This window comes from Polyergus mexicanus, unplaced genomic scaffold (assembly GCF_030449975.1).
Source record: "Polyergus mexicanus isolate NDT 795.1 unplaced genomic scaffold, iyPolMexi1.0 SCAF_1, whole genome shotgun sequence".
Taxonomy (NCBI): domain Eukaryota; kingdom Metazoa; phylum Arthropoda; class Insecta; order Hymenoptera; family Formicidae; genus Polyergus; species Polyergus mexicanus.
The window spans coordinates 484,414-503,001 of NW_027223321.1; the positions used below are offsets into that span (position 1 = coordinate 484,414).

Here is an 18,588-nt window from a genome sequence, read left to right on the forward strand (position 1 = left end):
AGAAATTTTTCAAGATTATTATAGAATATCACAGAGTTAAAATAAATAAATTGTAAATTATATAATAATGCCTGGTTAAAAACCATATACCTGAATTATAAAATTTTTGTTTATAATCTCAATTTTAACTCTGCATTGATATTTGTAATTCTAGGAGAACAACGGTCAAGCAGTATAGCCGGAAATGCTCGTAGCAGTTGTGAAAGGTCGCGAATTAGCGGTTTAGGAGGAACTAACGATCATACCGATAACATGGACAATCCTTCATCACGAGAAGATATTTCCGAAATGTATGTATCTAGATAGTGGCACATTTTATCTATTTATCTATTTTTCTATCCATACTGATAGTTTTGCACAGAAATGCTTCATAAAACATATTAATACATTCATTTATTTCTCCAAATTTAGTAATTAATCATTGTTCAATCGTTGTTTTAATGTCTTTCGATGTGTATAATGTCTTGGAATTTGAAATCGATCGTGTTTTATATTCTTTTAGTTTCTGTACCAATTTTATGAACTAACTTTTATAGATCTATCGAAATCTATCAAAATTTATATAGATATTTTGATTGAATTATACAAGGCGTACCTAAAAAGTAATATGAGGATTTATTCTTATCATGTAAAAACTATAAATAAATCACCTTATGTGATTTATACATGAATTTTTGTTATTTTTTTAACAGTTTTTTTTTTAAATTCTATATAATCTTATATAAATTTATTGTGTAAAGAATTTTAGTTAAATTATATAATATTTTCTTAATGGTAAATTTTTTAAATGTTTTGGAAATTAATATCGATTACATATTAAATCATATTAAACAGATGATTGAGAAAAACTTGAATATATCGCAAAATTGGATACTGAAGAGTTTAAAAGAAGAGATTATTTGTTACTAAAATTATTTTTTATTCATAATTTAGTTCTGAATATTGATTATCAAATAAATCAAGTATATGTTACAGTTTTCAACTAGTTATATTTATTGGTGCTTTTCATATATCTAAAATTTCATAAAATACGTGAGAGTACCTTTGTGATATCACTCTACAGCCCGATTGCGGCGGATCAGACAAATTATCCTGTTCTTATTTTGATATTATTCATCATTGTGCTCAAGATGATATATGCCGATGCGAAAATTATACTTTTATTTATTGTCATGTCTCCGTATACGACAATTGTTATGTTTCTTGCTGAAAGAAATTCACTCATTATTCTTTGTTTTGTTTGTGACGCACATCCCGTTAACAGATTTTATTTTCACTACTTCGCTATTATCTAATAGCGATAAGTCTTGAAACTATATGCATAATAACAAAATGTTTGAAAATTATATGAAAGAATACACATATGAGAAAAATTACTTTTTTTATAGACATATTTTATCTTTTTATAAAATTAAGAAGAAAATATATATATTACTTTCCGGGCACTCCTTGTATTAAAATGTATATATATGTTGTTTTTGTATATTTTGTCCACACATAAATTCACGAAGCATTGTATTCCAACTAAACCATTAAATTTATGAATTTCTGCATTCTTAGGTTTTAAATTTAATTAAAATTTTTTTTCTATTTGTTGAGTTTTTTTAACACCAAACATTTTCAAAAATTGTTGGTTTTCCAAATAATTTTTTACTTACATAACAGTATCGCGAGCATATTTATAATGAATATACATTATTCTGTGCGTCCGATTTGTTTGCGTCGTGGACAGTAATAAGATTTACGCTTTGTTAATTACGATTACTTAGGGTCCAGCAAAATATTTCCAGTAAGCCAAAGACGTCAAACATCAACAGGTCTGAAAGTTACAAGGAGCGGATACATCATAAGGTAACTAAAAACACATTATTTATAAATACTCAATATAATGCTAAAGTTACCATCTATTAAATTATTTTATGCGCCAATTAAAAAATATTGAATTTTTACTATGTTTTTAACTTATTAAATCGTATATTATTATATAATATAAAGAATTTTATTGAAATCACATTTACACAGATACACAATATATTTAATAATCTATTTTACACACCATACAAACATACGTACATGTATGCGTATCTCGAGTTTCATATTAGGATGTTTGTATTTAAAAAAATGATTTTATAATTTTTGCCATCCATTGGCGGGTAGACATCCTGTTTAAGATAATACACATACCCTATAGATTTGGATAATTTATCTTTCTTAATAATTTTATTACATAATTACTAAAATTAATATTGAAAATTGTAATTGTGAAATATTCTTTCGATATTTCGAGACAGAAATGTATTAAAAAAATCTATCAAGCATTCATAAACATCATATGCTACTACATTGTTTAGCAATGAAAGTCAATTGCTTTAATATAGTTATATATAATTTAAATAAACTTATAACTTATAAAGTTGCATATTTTCAATTGCAGCGGCAACTGAGAGAAAAGAGGAAGACCAGCGATCCGAATCTTTCCAAAACAAAGTAAGTATTTTTTATTATATTCGCATGTTGATATTTGTGCATTGATTGAGTTTCTTGTGTGATAATTAATTGTGGTAAAAAATGTTATAAGTTTTTAATGCACACGAGTATAAAACTACAAATATTATAGACTATTTTGAAAGATCAATAAGATTTAATAACAATATTAATACTTATTATCATGATAGATATATTAATAGCATCATGCAAACGAATTTATAATTGCACATGACAAGTGTCTTGTTTATCAATAAATTATATCGGGCAGTGTCAATGTGTATAGTTAAATAGATAAAATTCTTTTTTTATGGTCATTTTTCTTCAAAAGTATCGCAATCGATTAGAAAAGTATTATATTTAATCATATCATGATGTCATATTATAAAGATTAATATATATATATATATAATATTATATATAATTTCTCCTAATATATATATATATATATATATATATATATATATATATTAGGAGAAATTATCTCACTTCTGACATAATTCACTAGATAGCTATATATCGCTTTCGAAAGATCTATTTCTTTTGTCTGCGCTTGTACTTTCTTTTAATTTTTTCTTTCCCTTTTTCATTCTGAATATATAAATCTATTTCGTTTTGAATGCAGCAACTACAAGAAAATCTCTGAAATCAGTATAACTTATACGCGTGTAAAGAGCGCGTGAGATGTTCGCACTATCATATCGATCGAAAACAAATTGTCAAATTCGTATTCGACAATTGGATTGAGTTGTTAAAAATGGAATTGAACGAGAGATTGATTAGACTAGGCTTTTAACTCCACATGCCGCTAAAATCGTATGAAACGCAGATCTCTGTGAATTTTTGGCAGCGTTCCCTTCCCTCGCCTCATCTCCCCCAGTCAGTTTTCCATAATGAACACGTGCAGAGAGCGCAGACTCGTTTCATGTCGTACGAAGGTGTATACAGGGCCTTCGTTCGGGAGGCCTTCAGTGTGACGTTCAATTCCGCGGATGGGCTATTGCGTAGCTTCGACAGCACGAAACACCCACGCTTTCGGAACGCTTTTGAAACGGCCGCTTTTCCGTTTGGCACGGCAAAGACTTCGACTCGACGAAGTTTTACGAGAGCACTCCCGGATTCGGATCTGTTTGTGTCGCTTTTATAATCTTTTTCTTAATTATTCGATGGTAAAAGTCGTTCTAAATTTACTGATTAAAATTCTGATGCAGTCTTCGATTCGTATCCAGTGGCTTCAGCTGACTCAATTTCCGAGTCGATATGAATCAACGCCGTTTTTTCTATTCGTTTTTTAATAAAATCGTACTTTCTTCCGACGGGGATACGTGGATTAATAATTAAGGGAAAGTTTCTGGAAAGTTTAATAGCAATACGATATATTGCTTAATGATGAATAGGATACAATGATAGGATTTTTGATTATTAAGGATTTTTTACCTTGTTATAAAAATGCTTTTTATAAACAAGTATATGCTATTTAAATCTCTTTAAAAAGATATTTAAATATCTTTTCATTTTATTTAGAAAGAAATGAACGTCATAATATAGTCTTTTTTGCTAAAATCTTTTTTCTCAGAATTATCATAATCGTTAATGCTCCTTTTGAAATCACGGATTTTTATCTCTTACGTCTATTACAGTTGATATACATACATCAAGGTTCGATGATATAGTTGTATGTGATTAAACTGTAATTATATCAGCCGAATTATAAATACGAAAATAAGATAGAAATTGAAATTATACAAGAAGGGAGGGAGGGAGGGACAGAGATCTTTTTAAGATATAAAATTATTTTAACATACATTCAACTTGTATATATGAAAAACGGTTAGAATCTCATTTAAGTTATGCATTACACATCTCGTCGTATCTTTAGATCTAAGAGAAATATGCAAGTGTTCTGTTTGCAATGACTCATTTTATATATATTGCTGAAATTTAGAAATTTGCAATAGAAAATGTTAAGAGTAAATAATTGATTGATAAGGCTGTTGTTGCTGTGTTAATTTATAATTGTTATTAATATAGAAATAATAAATATTTGGCAGAGATATATGTCATTGAAAAGTATTTCCTATGTTGTTTGGATATATTACAAATAAGCACTTTCATATATATCTCTCGGTGTAAAAAATTATCATTAACAATTTATTCTAAATAAAATCATATATGGAGTGATCGCAATGTATAATAATTGGAATATTTTCTCAAAATTAACATTGCGCAATATGAAACAAAATATATATTTCGATTATTTTAATAAATCTAAATTATGTCAACAAAATACTGCATCGCGTATCATTCTTTTTTTTTATAAAGAATAGGAAGCAAGCACGTGAGATAGAGTTTCTTTAAAAGTTTATGTCGTTAAAGAAGCATTTTCTTAATTTTTATAACACAAATAGCTGGACATTTCATTTCGATCTCATTATTTCACTTTATCTGCTTTTTTTATTTTAGTGAGATTTTTCGATAAAATTTGTTATTTTGTTCCGAATTAACGATATTCTGATTTGATCAGTGCGAGAGTATTTTTAAATGGAACGTTGCGACTAACTTGACGCTGCAGAGCTTTCCATTTTTATCTCTGAAAGTCAATTAAGGAAGTAATTTGAGGAACGTTCGACTGACTAAATATCTAAATCCGAGAAAGACGTGCACGATTTTCTAAATAATTAATAACCGATGCGCGGAGGATTAATAACGTATTGATAAACGATATATTAAACGCATATTTCGAAATTTATGTATCACGAATTGCAAAAAAGCTATATTACGTGCGGTTATTTATACAGCGGCCAGAGAACTCGTGCTCGTAATTTTGTTGGTGAATGACAAGCGAGTCTATCGGTGCTTGTTGCACGGCGTTTGCCTTCGCATTTCGAGTATCTCGAGATGATTTTAAAAAGGCATGCAGAGAGAAAAGAGCCGCGCTATACGTACGTGCAATACAACTAAATTATATATATATTTTTTTTATCACATTTAAAAAAAATACGCAATCGATTTTATTTATCGTGATCCTTTTAGAATGCATTTGAGTAATTAAAAATGATCTCTCCATTAGGGAGATAGTCCTTTTTTAATGCCTTCAATTGGATTAATTATACGAAAAGAACCATTTACCGCTATTATCTACCGTAAAAATGAAAAACAATTTTATTTTATATACTTAATTATTATGTACTTAGTTCTTTTTATAAAATTATTGTAAATGGACGTAAATTAGCGTGTGATTAAAAAACTTGAATTACACGAAATGCCTTTCGTGTGTGTGTGATATTAAGGTGCAGGATCACACTTGTAGCACAATACTGAAATTATATTTCATATATTACACTCAATAAAATGTATCGACATCTTGAAAAAGAAAAACGACGAATTTGAGTATGAAAAAAAAAAAAATAGTTTTTATATGAATCACGGTTTGAATGAGGAAGATTAAGAGACCTATCTCCCCTCTCTACCCTCTTTCTGTTTTTCTCTTTTTCTAATCAGAGACAATAGATATAATTATATAGATAAATAGATACAATTTTTATTTGAGAAAATACGATATGTGTTAACTGATGGAGGTGGATCAAAGACTCCAAAACTTCAAAATCGCGGTTATACTTGCAGGCTGAAGACTTTTATGAGAGCTCTCTCTCTCTCTCTCTCTCTCTCTCTCTCTCTCTCTCTCTCTCTCTCTCTCTTTATTTTACCTCTATTTTAAAGAATCGATAAGAGATTGTGTGAACGAGAAAAAAAAACCGATCCGTTTTTATCAGGTTCCTCTAACATGGGTGCACGCTGGTAAATGGAATGATGTCAGAGCACGGATATGTCTTGGCTTTTATTTCCGAAGCGATCGATATCCTCGAATCAATACGATTGTACAGAGTATCTTTCACTAAACGCGATTCTTTGAGCCACGAAGTTTTTAGGCATTTAGTGCAAAATGCGCTTACTTGAGTAAGAAAGAGAAAAAGAGAGAGACACTCTTTCTCTATATATTATTATATACTTTCAGCTTCCGCTTAGAAATTTGTATATCCTATATGAATGTATGTGCATTTAAAAACTTTCTTATCATTATATGGAGGCACGAGTTTGATAATTCTTTCGCGTCACGATTTAATGATTATTTTGACTATTTTGGCGCTGAGAAATAACGGGTGAGAAAAACACAATAATTTTTATAACACTTTAGTGCTATGCTATTGTGTCGTAAAATGATAGAATGCTCTGTAAACTTCGAAAATGTAAGAGAACTAGACTAGACTAGATTGAAATTAAACTGGATTGAAAGAAGATTAAAATTAAACTAAATTGAAACTACTGATCAAAACTAAAACTTGTTATAAACGCGAATATTTTGCTTTCTAATTCGAGATTCTTTCATTAACGATATATCAGAAACTCTCGATAAATATATATAAAAAAAGTGTCATACTGGAGAATCAAAAGTGAAAGTTTAGTATTATAATATTTTATCTTTCCTGCCTTCTAGGCACTATAAATTTTTAGTTTTTGGTTGGTTTAGGGCAGATTTATATAATGATTTAAAATGAATTTACAAGTAAGATGTTAATAGAATTGTGTTAATATAAATGAGAATAATTTTATTGAATTCAAAAATTCTTATTATTGAATAAAATAGATTGTCTTTTTTAATACTTTATAATCTTTTCTTACAATCAAAACAAAAATAATATGAGAAAAAAACAAAATGTATAGTTATTGATAAATAGCTTATCTTTCTCTCTTACAGATATAAACTCTTATACACAGAAAATTGAAGAAAAAAATATAACATGGATCATAATTGATTTTTATATATAAAAGCAGAAATTTTTTTAAATAAAAGAGAAAGAAGAGGCCCACACATTATATATTATACATTAAAATAAATATTTAAAAACTTTAGTTATAGTAATATACATGTATATATTTTTTATATTAGAAAGGGGTTCCTAAAAAAGATTCTATAGCATTTACTGAGAATTAAACATATTCTCTTATTGTCGAGCTCTGTCAATATTTTTACGAAAAAATTTCTATCAAATGTATTAAAAAGAAAGATATATAGCTCGTGACTACTATTCTCTGCATATTCTTTTAAAGGTCTCTCTTTATTGGGAATGTTACCTCACATACAATTTAGATTGAAATGTCACTGTACTGTATTATACAGCCTTCAATATTGAACCAACGACTTTTAAAACTTCGCTGTTTTACTATCAATCTATTAATCTGAATATTTTAAATAACTCAACTAATAACAATATTTTATTCCGTGTAACATGAATATGTGAAATTTATTTTAAAGTATAATAACATATAAATCGAGAAGAAGCCGAGAATATCTGTATTAAATGCATGCACGGGCAAAGTGTGCGGACACTCGCATGTTTCTTCGTGATCGTATATGACGATAAAGCCCTCGGAGGACTAAAAGGGAATAAAAAACAAAAAGAAACATGAGGCAACACGGTTCCCGACGCGTCCGCCCTCGTCTTGTTTCTCACGAGAACGAGATCCCGGGCGATCCTGAGTTGGTGGCGGCAACCCTACGTTCGGACCGATCAGCTGATGCCGCCGCCACCCCCAAGAGTTATTCGGATGCTGACGAAAGCATTACCGAAATACTTATGCCGAGTGACGAGGCTGCCACTACCATCGCTGCGCGCGATTATCTGCGCTATCTTAATGAACGACGTACGAGGTCCGAAAGGTATTTTTTTTTTTTTTTTTATCAATATTCATCGCGCGAGGAAAAAAGATTTCTTGCTGTCGCAGCGAAACTGTGTCCGTTACTATTTGTTCGATGTGAAAAAGTGACTCGACTTTGTTACGATTGTTTATTCGATATTTTATATAGAGCGAAATCTTCTATTGGTAGAATAGACAAATTTGGAGCAAACTCTTGTTTATAAGAAATGAAGTCCAACTTCGTAAGAAAAAAAGATAAAATAAAGATAGAATAAAGTTTATTTCTGTTGAGAAAATATTAAAATTTTCTCGCTTTTCACAGCTTTATTCTCAAAAATCTTATCAATTTTTCCGCTAAAATCAGAAATATCTGTAAATTAAACGAAAAAAAATATATATACATATATATAAACATATATATACATTAATAAAAACATTTTATTAATATTATATATATTTATTTATTTATTTAATATATATATATTTATTTATTTATTTATTTATTTAATATATATATATTTTTTTTTTCCAATGATAAAATATATATGTATATATATAAGATTAAAAATAAGATTATAAATTAGCGAAAAAACTGCATGTATTAATTTATATATATAATATTTTCTATATGAAATAAAAAAGGAAAATTTTTAATATTTAAAAGATATTATGACGGAAAAAATTTCTTAATTTAATGTATTTCAACGTACGAACTCTCGATACGATACATCTCTAAAAGTAAAGGACTAAAGAAAAAGAGAGAATTTAATTTTCAAGATCTGGCGACAGCAGATCTTTACGGCTTCAAGAGTCGAGTGTATCCCGCTTATAAAATCGATATGATAGTGCGAGCTGCGTCGAAAGATACTAGATGTTATAATTAATTGATAGCAAAGTTCATAAATTGCTAACGATTGACTATAGAGTCGGTTCCAGCGATTGCGAACCTTCCGGAACTTTTCCCGGGAATTCGGCCGGCAGTTCATCAAACAGCAGCCTATCGACTAGGAGTCTGGATAGTCCCAGTACCAGCCTGGAGCAGGTACATCCCACCACTTCGGCGGCAAACGCTTCAACTTCGTGGGACAGTGACGTTGATGTCGAGGCTGATCCGCCGGATTGGAGCCAGGCTGTCAGCGAGGACGTTCTCGCACAACTCAGCAATTCAGAGAAAAAAAGACAGGATGTTATTAACGGTGAGTAATCATCTTGTTTTAAAATTGCCTCGATATAAGAGGTCATATTAATAAAGTATCTGTAAAATTTTATTTATTTATTTTTTTTTATTTTTTATTTTTTTTCCAGAATTATTTCACACCGAACGCTCCCACGTTCGCGCGTTGAAAGTGCTTTCGCATGTCTTCCACAAACCTTTGTTGGAGTCCCAAGTGTTGCCGTTGGATCAGATTCAGCTGCTTTTCTCTAACTTGGACGAGATGTTGATGATCCATTCGCGCTTCAACCAGTCGATGAAACGAAAGAAGAAGGAGAACCCGTGTGTAGGCGACGTGGGCGAACTTCTGCTAGAGATGTTTGACGGTGAGGCCGGCGAGGCGTTTGAGAAGGCTGCGTCGACTTACTGCGCTAAGCAGCAAATTGCCTTGGACGCTTTGCGCGATCGTCGACGCAAGGATTCCAAGCTGAACGCTTTCCTGAACGAGGTGGAAGCGAATCCATTGTGCCGCCGGCTTCAGTTGAAAGATCACATACTCACCGGTATGCTGCGACTCACCAAGTATCCGTTGTTATTTGAAAACCTCGCCAAGTATACGCCGGATAGTAACGAGAAAGAAAAGGCGGCCATGTTACGAAGTCTCGAGCGCAGTAAAGAGATCCTGAGTCGCGTTAATCAGGCGGTGAAGGAGGCCGAGGACTATCAGCGACTTGTAGACATCCAACGAACGATCGATCGATCGGCCTTTGACAAGTTCGATCACCCGACCGTACAGGAGTTCAAGCATCTCGACATCACGAAGCGCAAATTGATTTACGAGGGACCACTGCAGTGGCGACGCACCGAACCGAATCGATCGATGCCGAATCGCTCGGTACCAAAACCGGTAGATCTGCATGTAGTTCTGCTGGACGATACAATCTTCTTCCTACATCGACAAGACGACAAATATTTGCTTAAATTCATTAACACGACCAACCAGGCAGGCAATTCCGTACTCAGTCCAATCGTCAAGCTGTCCACTGTACTCGTACGCCACAATGCCGCCGAGAAGGACTCTCTCTATCTGGTCAATACGTCGCAGAACGGCGCGCAAATGTACAATCTAGTAGCACCGTCTTCCGCGGAGCGCAAGCTCTGGTGTAAATACATCTCCGAGGCCGTGGAAACTTACAAAGCGCGCGATCGCCAAGGAAGAAGACCAACGCCGCCTACTATGCTCTCGGAGGAACCGACGCACGCGATGGAAGACGGATCGCCTTCAGAAGCAGACAGCATAATTGTTGAAAAGGCTCAGTCACAGAATAGAGAATCGGCGGAGCTTGGACAAAACACTGCTGCCGGTATGCAGGAGCATGATGAGGAGACACCGGAAAACATCACCACTACGGAAACTCCCACGACCGAACAAACGCAACAACGGACGCAACAGCAATCGACTGTTGAATCGCCCATGACAGGTTGTATTCCGAGTAAAACATAGTTTATAGCCGCAAATATTAATCTTTAAACCGCTGGAACACCATTATAGTGGCGCGAGCTCTCAACGGGGTCTTTATATTGAATGTCTTTAATATATATGCATTTTTTTCCTAAGGAATTTTTACACTTTTTTTCTCGGCGGTCTAAAGGTTAATTTATGAGCTGAAGGAACAATATTTGACGCATTTCATTGTACATATATTCTTTCATACATTTATATTATATTTGATGTGTATTGCGTGACATTTGCACATCATATAGTTTATTTATTTTGGAATGTATAATAGAAAAATATATCAATCAAATATATCTGCAATATGGAATCAGAATTTTTAAACATGAATTATAGTCAATGTCCATATGTATAACATACATCTAACAAAACATTTTCTAGTAGTTTATAATAATAATAATAATAATAATAATAATAATAATAATAATAATGAAGTAAATTCATTTTTAAGATGGTTCATACTTTTTTTCTACATATAGGTGTAGCGGAGCCCTTACGAATGGTCACATGCACTCAGCTCTCACTGATAGATCCATTGGAAGTTCATGTAGAGGTACCACCAGTGCATATTGCAGAGCCAGTCCTTACACCAATAGGTACAAGTTTCTTTTTTTAATGTAATTTTAAATTATTTTACTTTATTTTATTTCAACCATTTTAAAACAAATTATTAAATACTACTGACATTTACATGAAATTTTTATCAAATTTGAATGATATTGCAAAAGTTATTGCGATTATATATACTTTGATATAATAATTGTGGTATTAAGTATACTGTATAATCAATATATAACAATTAATAATTTTCAATATAAAATCTCTTAGAAAAAATTTGCACAATTTTGTGATTTCACTGAAACAAGACAATTTAAGAGCAAAAAAAAAATTTATGGACATTTGATATTTTCCAGAATGTCTAAGGCGTAAGGACGAAATAATCAAACAGGCTCTACTTGAGAAGCACATATTAATGGCAGATATATTAAATATTCCTAAAGAAGATTTCGAGCATGTGGCAGACATAGCATCTGAACCATCCGCTGAAAAAGAACCCGCTGAACTTATACTTGCTGCTATTAGCCAAAGTATTATTAAGAGGCAAACTCTTTTTTTTGAAGTTTTATTACTTATAAAATAATTATTTTGAAGAGAAATATATATTTTTCTAAACAAGATATTCAAGTTTGACTTGATATATTATTGAAAACAGAAATATATACAAAATGATAAATTTGAAGAAAATTCTTGAAAATTGACTAACTTTTATTTATTTAATTTAAAATGCACGAAAAAATATACTAAAGCAAATTGATAGCATATACTAATAGTATTACTAATACATCCAACTAATAGTATTTATTTCTCAATAATTTATATGAAAAGAGGGAAAATAAAAAAAAATGTAAACACGCTACATATATTAACATTTTACTTTCTCCTACAGCGGATCATCTAGTGGGAATGTTGAATTCTGCATTAAATGTAAGCGAAACGGAAACGATATTTGCATCGTGTGGAGCATCGACATTATCGTCTCCCGCTGCATGCGAAGCTACCGGTTGTCCCACATTACGAAATCATTCACATTCTCAACAATCGATCATGGGGATGATGCAGCCAATTTGTCATTATCTTACGTCCCAGCTTTCGCAACTGTCACAACTCCTGGTAAGTATGCCGTAAAAAACTCTATTTTCTTCATTCTCGTTATCTTCACTTATCTAACGTCTTCAGAATAATAACATTGCATTTGCCTCTGACCAGACAAGAAACGATAGGCTTGTAGTCGGAATTGTGTATAATTGTAGTCGGAATTCTGTTGTTCTTTTAGATAAATGAAAGTAAAATGATACACACATTATATCTTCCATTATACCTTCCACTATATCTATTATTCTTAAAGGGTGACATATAATAAAATTATCATTTATACATACTTTATCATTTTTTTATGTATAATTTTTTCACGAAATTAAAAATTATATAAACTAAGAATAAACTATAAATGTTTGTCTTCTGCTTTAAAGTGTTCTGTTATCTACATAATAACAAAATACATTTAAAATAATGCTAATAACAATGAAACAATTATGAAGCAAATTTACTTTCTCTGATCCAAACACTTTACTTTGCAAGAGAGCAAAAAGAAAGAATAGCTACATTGTAAATATTTGATCCAACTTTTATATATATGTACAAAGATAATTTATACACACGCTTGTGACTCTATTACCGCTTTTTATAAAGTCTTGATATTATATAAAATGTACATTTTTTTTCCAAGCTACTAATTATATATATATAATTTTTTACAAATTGTTTAATTTTGTTTCATCGAGAAAGAGAGAGAGAATGTGTGTATGTTCTGTCTAAAAAAATAAATTTTCAAAATTTTTGTATATTATTTCTGTTCTTTAGCAAAATTTTGATTTTAAATCTTTCTATTTTAGTTGCATTTTTTTTGTGTGTGTAGGCATTTTCTTTTTTCTTTCAAAACTTGGATGCACATTTAATTGTGAAAAATAACAAGAAAACACAACTAAGATGAACAGAGTTTATCTCTAGTTTAAAATTTTCGTGTTTTTCAACATTTTATTAAATTTGAATGAATTGCAGGAAATCATAAAGGAGAGAGAAGAAGAACGGGAAAAATTACGAAAAGAATTGCGTAGAAGTAGAGAACGTATACATGCACTTGACACCGACGTACAGCGCCGTGAATTTTCAGAAGTGATAACCACGACAACACACACGCAAACAGCAACTGGTTAGTCCTCTATTTATTTTAATTTTACCTCTACACAATTATTTTAATATATTTATATAATAACTTCATAAAAATATGACAGATATTTCAAAAACACATAATCTATCTTTCTTTCCATAATTTGCTCATGTAACGAGTTTGAGATGCTTGCAATATGTTTAAAAGAAGATGTATTTAAATAATTGTAAAGTAGTCCAATAATATATTATTTTGTTTTTACAGATGACATGCATCAAGATAGTTGCACCGATGACATCATTCGCGATGTAAGAAAGATTTTCTAACTTTACTATACTTTATTATATTCATTAATATTGGGTTGAATAAAAAGTTCGTTCCGTTTTTTCCTAACAGATGAAGACTGAAAAAACAACACGAACTTTCCGTTTAACCCAATATACATGTGTTTCATTAAATTGCATTTTTATATTCCATTAATCTCAATGAATTAACAAAGATTACAATATATTTTTTAAGTATTATTTATATTGTATAAAGAGTATAGAGATTGTTTCTCAAAGTTATTTTTTAATACGTTATTATTTAATAAACAATATAAAACTACTCTGTTTTATCAAAGTTATTATATTCAAATGGTAATGGAAATGGCTAGAAATGTTATTGAGCCTTTTCAGAGATACCTTTTAATTGTCATCTTTTACTTACCTTTAAATTATTGTGTATCCTATATTTATATCTATTTTATATAGTTTCCGAATTATGTAATATTTATAATTATATATTTTTTGTTATTTGGTTTTTTATGTAATTTTTAGAGAGTTTTATATAACGTTTTCAAACTATTTCATAATAATGTTTCCATTGATTTATTGGAATCCGTAATTCCATGAAATTACATAGTGATATGTGTGTGTGTGTGTGTGTATATATATATATATATATATATATATATATATATTTAAATCTCTTATTTTTTCATATTGTAATCAATACTAGAGTATGACAAAATCAAATCAATAAATCACTTAAACTTTTTACTATTCACGTTTGATGGTATAATTAGATACCCAAATATATCGAAAATTTTCGTTTTAACTGTTCTTTATGACTAATACATGTATAATCAATCTATTTATATTTGTCCTATATTTCCAGTGAAAGTTGACTTTAGTAGTTAATCAAATCTATTTAGCCATTAATTCATGAACTATCCTCCCTCTGTAAAGAAAGAATTTATTCTATCTGATATGAAAAAAAAAATGAGACGAAAAAGTAATTTATTTCTATCATCACACAACATACGCGCATAATCTGATTTTATAATCCAATGTGGCTGCAGTGAGAGCCCAGGAATCTTAGACATCAGAGACATATGAAAGAACTTCTTACGCAGTAAACAATAGGCGAATCGATTGATCACACTTGAGCAATTTCGAAAAGGTAGATTAGATCAAAACGAATGATCGACCTCTATCATTAGTCTGTAACATTCTTAATTTTTATATATCTCTATATATCTAATATTATAATATCTATATATTTTTTATATTACGTTTTGTAACATACTTTATGTTAACAGGAGTTCGTCGATGCACGCGGAGAAATGATTGGAGATTCGAATACAGAAAATCTTAAGCTTCAAGCGGAAAGCGAAATGGGCGACAGCGTTGGCTGAAACGCAGCTGAGAAAACGTTCCATCGATCATATCCTTTTTGATCTTGGTGCATTTCATGAGCGGTGCTGGAACGTTCTCGTATACCGAAAGAGATCAGAATTATTTGTAGAAAAAAAACTGAAAAATGCGCGGACGATACATATATACGCGTGTAATTCTTTACTATGGATAATAATGCTACGTATATACAGAAGAAAGAAACAAGTCGTCATTAGCTGTTTTATTTATCTGATAAAATTTTGGGGAATAATATTTGATTATATGATAACATATATTTATATACTATAACTTCTTTCAATTAATAGAAATTCGATATGCATAATGTTATGGAATACGATGTACTACAAATCTGTATTCACAGATTATCTCTTTTTCTAGATGATCTTTTTTATTATTTTGTAAAACACCGGAAACATATGTCGCATATTTCTTATGCAATGTGATTTTTCATGTCCTGCCAAATTTGTATAGATTGTTTTTGTAGATATAAAGTTGCTTCAAAATAATCTTACGGAAGAAAATTGTTTGCTGATGTGTATACCGAACAATATCAGAATATATCGGCTTAATTCAGATTATTAAACACGATTATATATGTAAGTAATATAATTATTATTAATAATAAATATAATGATTATATTAAATATCATGTTTCATGAATCGTATATCTTTTTAACAATAAATATCGATTAATTAAGATATTATATATACCACGCATGCTTTTTTTGTTAAATTTTTCAAAAGTTTTTATCAAAATAAAACAGCTGATAAACTTTTGTTTCATTCCTGTATTCACCAAAATATGGATCGATGATTTTGCCAAAGATTTTATGTAAATAGATTTACATAATCTGCATTAATCTATCAGACGCAACTTTTTGTACATCATCGTGTTGTTATTTTGCGAATTGCGAGTCCTGTATATTATTATTATTATTCTTACTATTATATTATATATTATTATTATTATTAATATTATTATTATTATTTAAGAAACCCGATTTATATGTAAATGCAAAAACGAATAATGAAGTTATGCGCGAAAAATCTGTACACTTTAATTTTTATTAATTATAATTATTATTAATTTCTTTGAATTTTTCGTGCATATATCAATGTTGCAACATATAAATCTGGATTTCACTCATTTCAAAAAATAGTAAAATGGAAATTATATATGATAGCTTGTGAATATTCGATTCTTTATACCAGAAATATAGAAAAATCCTTTTGCGAGATATTAAGAGAAATTATATGAAAAAAGCGATTTTCTCACATTCTTGCAAAATTGTGCATTAAAAAGCTACTGTTTACAAATGGTGATCATAAGATGTATTTTAACTTTTAATTCGATACTGACATATACAATATTTAAAAAGAACTGGATAGGAAAAAGTCTTGAGATGATCAATTTGTTACACATAATAAAAAAAATTGTGGATCAAAATTTTGCACAATTTACAGCTTCCACAATTTGTTAATTATCTAAGCAAAACACTAGAAATTGTTTTAGCACCTAAGATTTTATGGATTTTTGAGAAATTTGCTTTATCTAAAAATTTAAAATCCAAGGCTACGAAGATTCTAAAATATAAGACTCCAAGAATCTACAAATATAAATATACAATTTTTTATAAAGTAGACAGTAGTTTACGTACTTAAATAAATTTCGTAACACATACCACGCTCGTGTGAATTCATGCAGGATGTCTCAAAATGTGTCTTAGATTTGTATCACTAGCATAATCTTTTCTCGTTTTTTATTCATTTTACGATTTCAGAAATTATTTTTTTTTAATGAAGATTTAAATTTTTTTAAGATAGTTAAATACTTCCCGCCCCCCTCTTTTATCGTTTGTTAAATAAATGATTTTATAAAATAATTAAAGAACAAAGTTTTAAGATTTAAAAATACCTGCAAATCCTAGAATATAAGGATTGTAAAATTTAAATATTTTGAAATTTGAAAATGTACAAATATAAAGAAACTTTTAAATTCAAAATCTGAAAATTTAAAGATTTAAAGGTCAATAATTGGAAAAAATTTTGAATGAAAGAACCATTTCGACTCTTTCAGTGACTAATTAATTACAAAGTATACTATTTGTATATACATTTTTTTGGATATTTTTTCCGAATAAATTAAATGTTATATTAAAATATAACAAAAATTGTGCTTTTACAATATCACATTGATTTCTAATTGTCTTGTCTGGAAATCCTTGTGAAACAAAATTATTTTGAATGCATGAAACATTTGAAAGGTTAGCGATTATTATCTAATGTGTTAAGAAAAAATGCATATGAAAGATTCTTTGCATCTAGTATCTATGTAAACGACTTTCCATCAATGAAATCGTTTTAAAGCATATTTATAACATATGCTGTAAATTGGATTGTGTCAACTTTTGATGTACTCTTTATAGAGACACGAAACATATGTTCTGTGCAACATTTAGGCTATTATCAAATATTAATATAATGATTTTCTTATCTTTCTATTAAAATATATTTTCATAATGTTAAGTCTACGAAACTTCTAAGAAAAAAATTATGATGCGAAAAATATATTGATAACCAATTATTTAAAAATGAATAATTCCATTTTTAGTTTTATTTGAAAAATACAATAGATCTTTTTTGTGCTAACCTAATAGATTATATAACTAATAATTATGACATCTATTTTATATTACATTTATATCACTTTTTTTTAGAGATATATTTATTTTTTAAATCTATTTCACAAATTAAAGTTCTTTTATCAGCAAACAGTAATAATAGATAATCAACATTTATGTGAATTTAATTGCTCACTTGCGCTTTTGCTCGCTATTTCCTCGGTTTTCATATCATAATCTGAAATGATGATTGATAAGTGCAGCTAAATCTTGAAATATACTTACAAACATATTCGATTTTTAAAAAGAATATTAGATAGAGAAAGTAAGCTAACGAAATTCTCTCTGCGTATAAAATTTAAATTTATTAGCATGACAAGATTAAATATGAAAGACTTCTGTATGTTATTTTTCTTTCTCTTTCTTCTGTTATGTAAATTGCGTATATAAAGGACTCGTCTACTTACATAAAATCTTTGCTATTATATGGAACACTAATCATTTTTAATGCTAAGACACAAAAACCATTAGAAATGCGATACTATATTGCATATGTATAAAATATTTAATAACATTATTAGATAATATTTTATTATTATTATTATTATTATTATTATTATTATTATTATTATTATTATTATAGTATTAAAACAATTATTGAATTGTGTAATTTCTGTTTACATGTACAAGTACTCTGCGTTGATACCACT

The 18,588-nt window shown here is 29.5% G+C and overlaps 1 protein-coding gene across 7 annotated transcripts in view; it reads left to right on the forward strand.

Annotated features, from left to right (window-relative positions):
* The window catches only part of Rhogef2 (Rho guanine nucleotide exchange factor 2), a 33,851-nt gene extending 15,430 nt beyond the window's left edge, over nucleotides 1-18,421 (forward strand). For 3 of the 7 annotated variants that reach the window (XM_070297703.1, XM_070297628.1, XM_070298069.1), the window contains 11 exons: nucleotides 155-290; nucleotides 1,770-1,851; nucleotides 2,435-2,487; nucleotides 9,106-9,377; nucleotides 9,487-10,815; nucleotides 11,330-11,446; nucleotides 11,765-11,938; nucleotides 12,298-12,521; nucleotides 13,470-13,620; nucleotides 13,843-13,886; nucleotides 15,161-18,419. In XM_070297703.1, coding sequence (XP_070153804.1) covers nucleotides 155-290; nucleotides 1,770-1,851; nucleotides 2,435-2,487; nucleotides 9,106-9,377; nucleotides 9,487-10,815; nucleotides 11,330-11,446; nucleotides 11,765-11,938; nucleotides 12,298-12,521; nucleotides 13,470-13,620; nucleotides 13,843-13,886; nucleotides 15,161-15,256 — 2,678 coding nt within the window. In that variant the 3' untranslated portion in view covers nucleotides 15,257-18,419. Of the gene's footprint in view, nucleotides 1-154; nucleotides 291-1,769; nucleotides 1,852-2,434; nucleotides 2,488-9,105; nucleotides 9,378-9,486; nucleotides 10,816-11,329; nucleotides 11,447-11,764; nucleotides 11,939-12,297; nucleotides 12,522-13,469; nucleotides 13,621-13,842; nucleotides 13,887-14,920; nucleotides 15,022-15,160 lie in introns of those variants that run through there. The other 4 variants (XR_011447111.1, XM_070297796.1, XM_070297886.1 and 1 more) reach the window with 4 other exon arrangements.
* The last annotated feature ends 167 nt before the right edge of the window (nucleotides 18,422-18,588 follow it).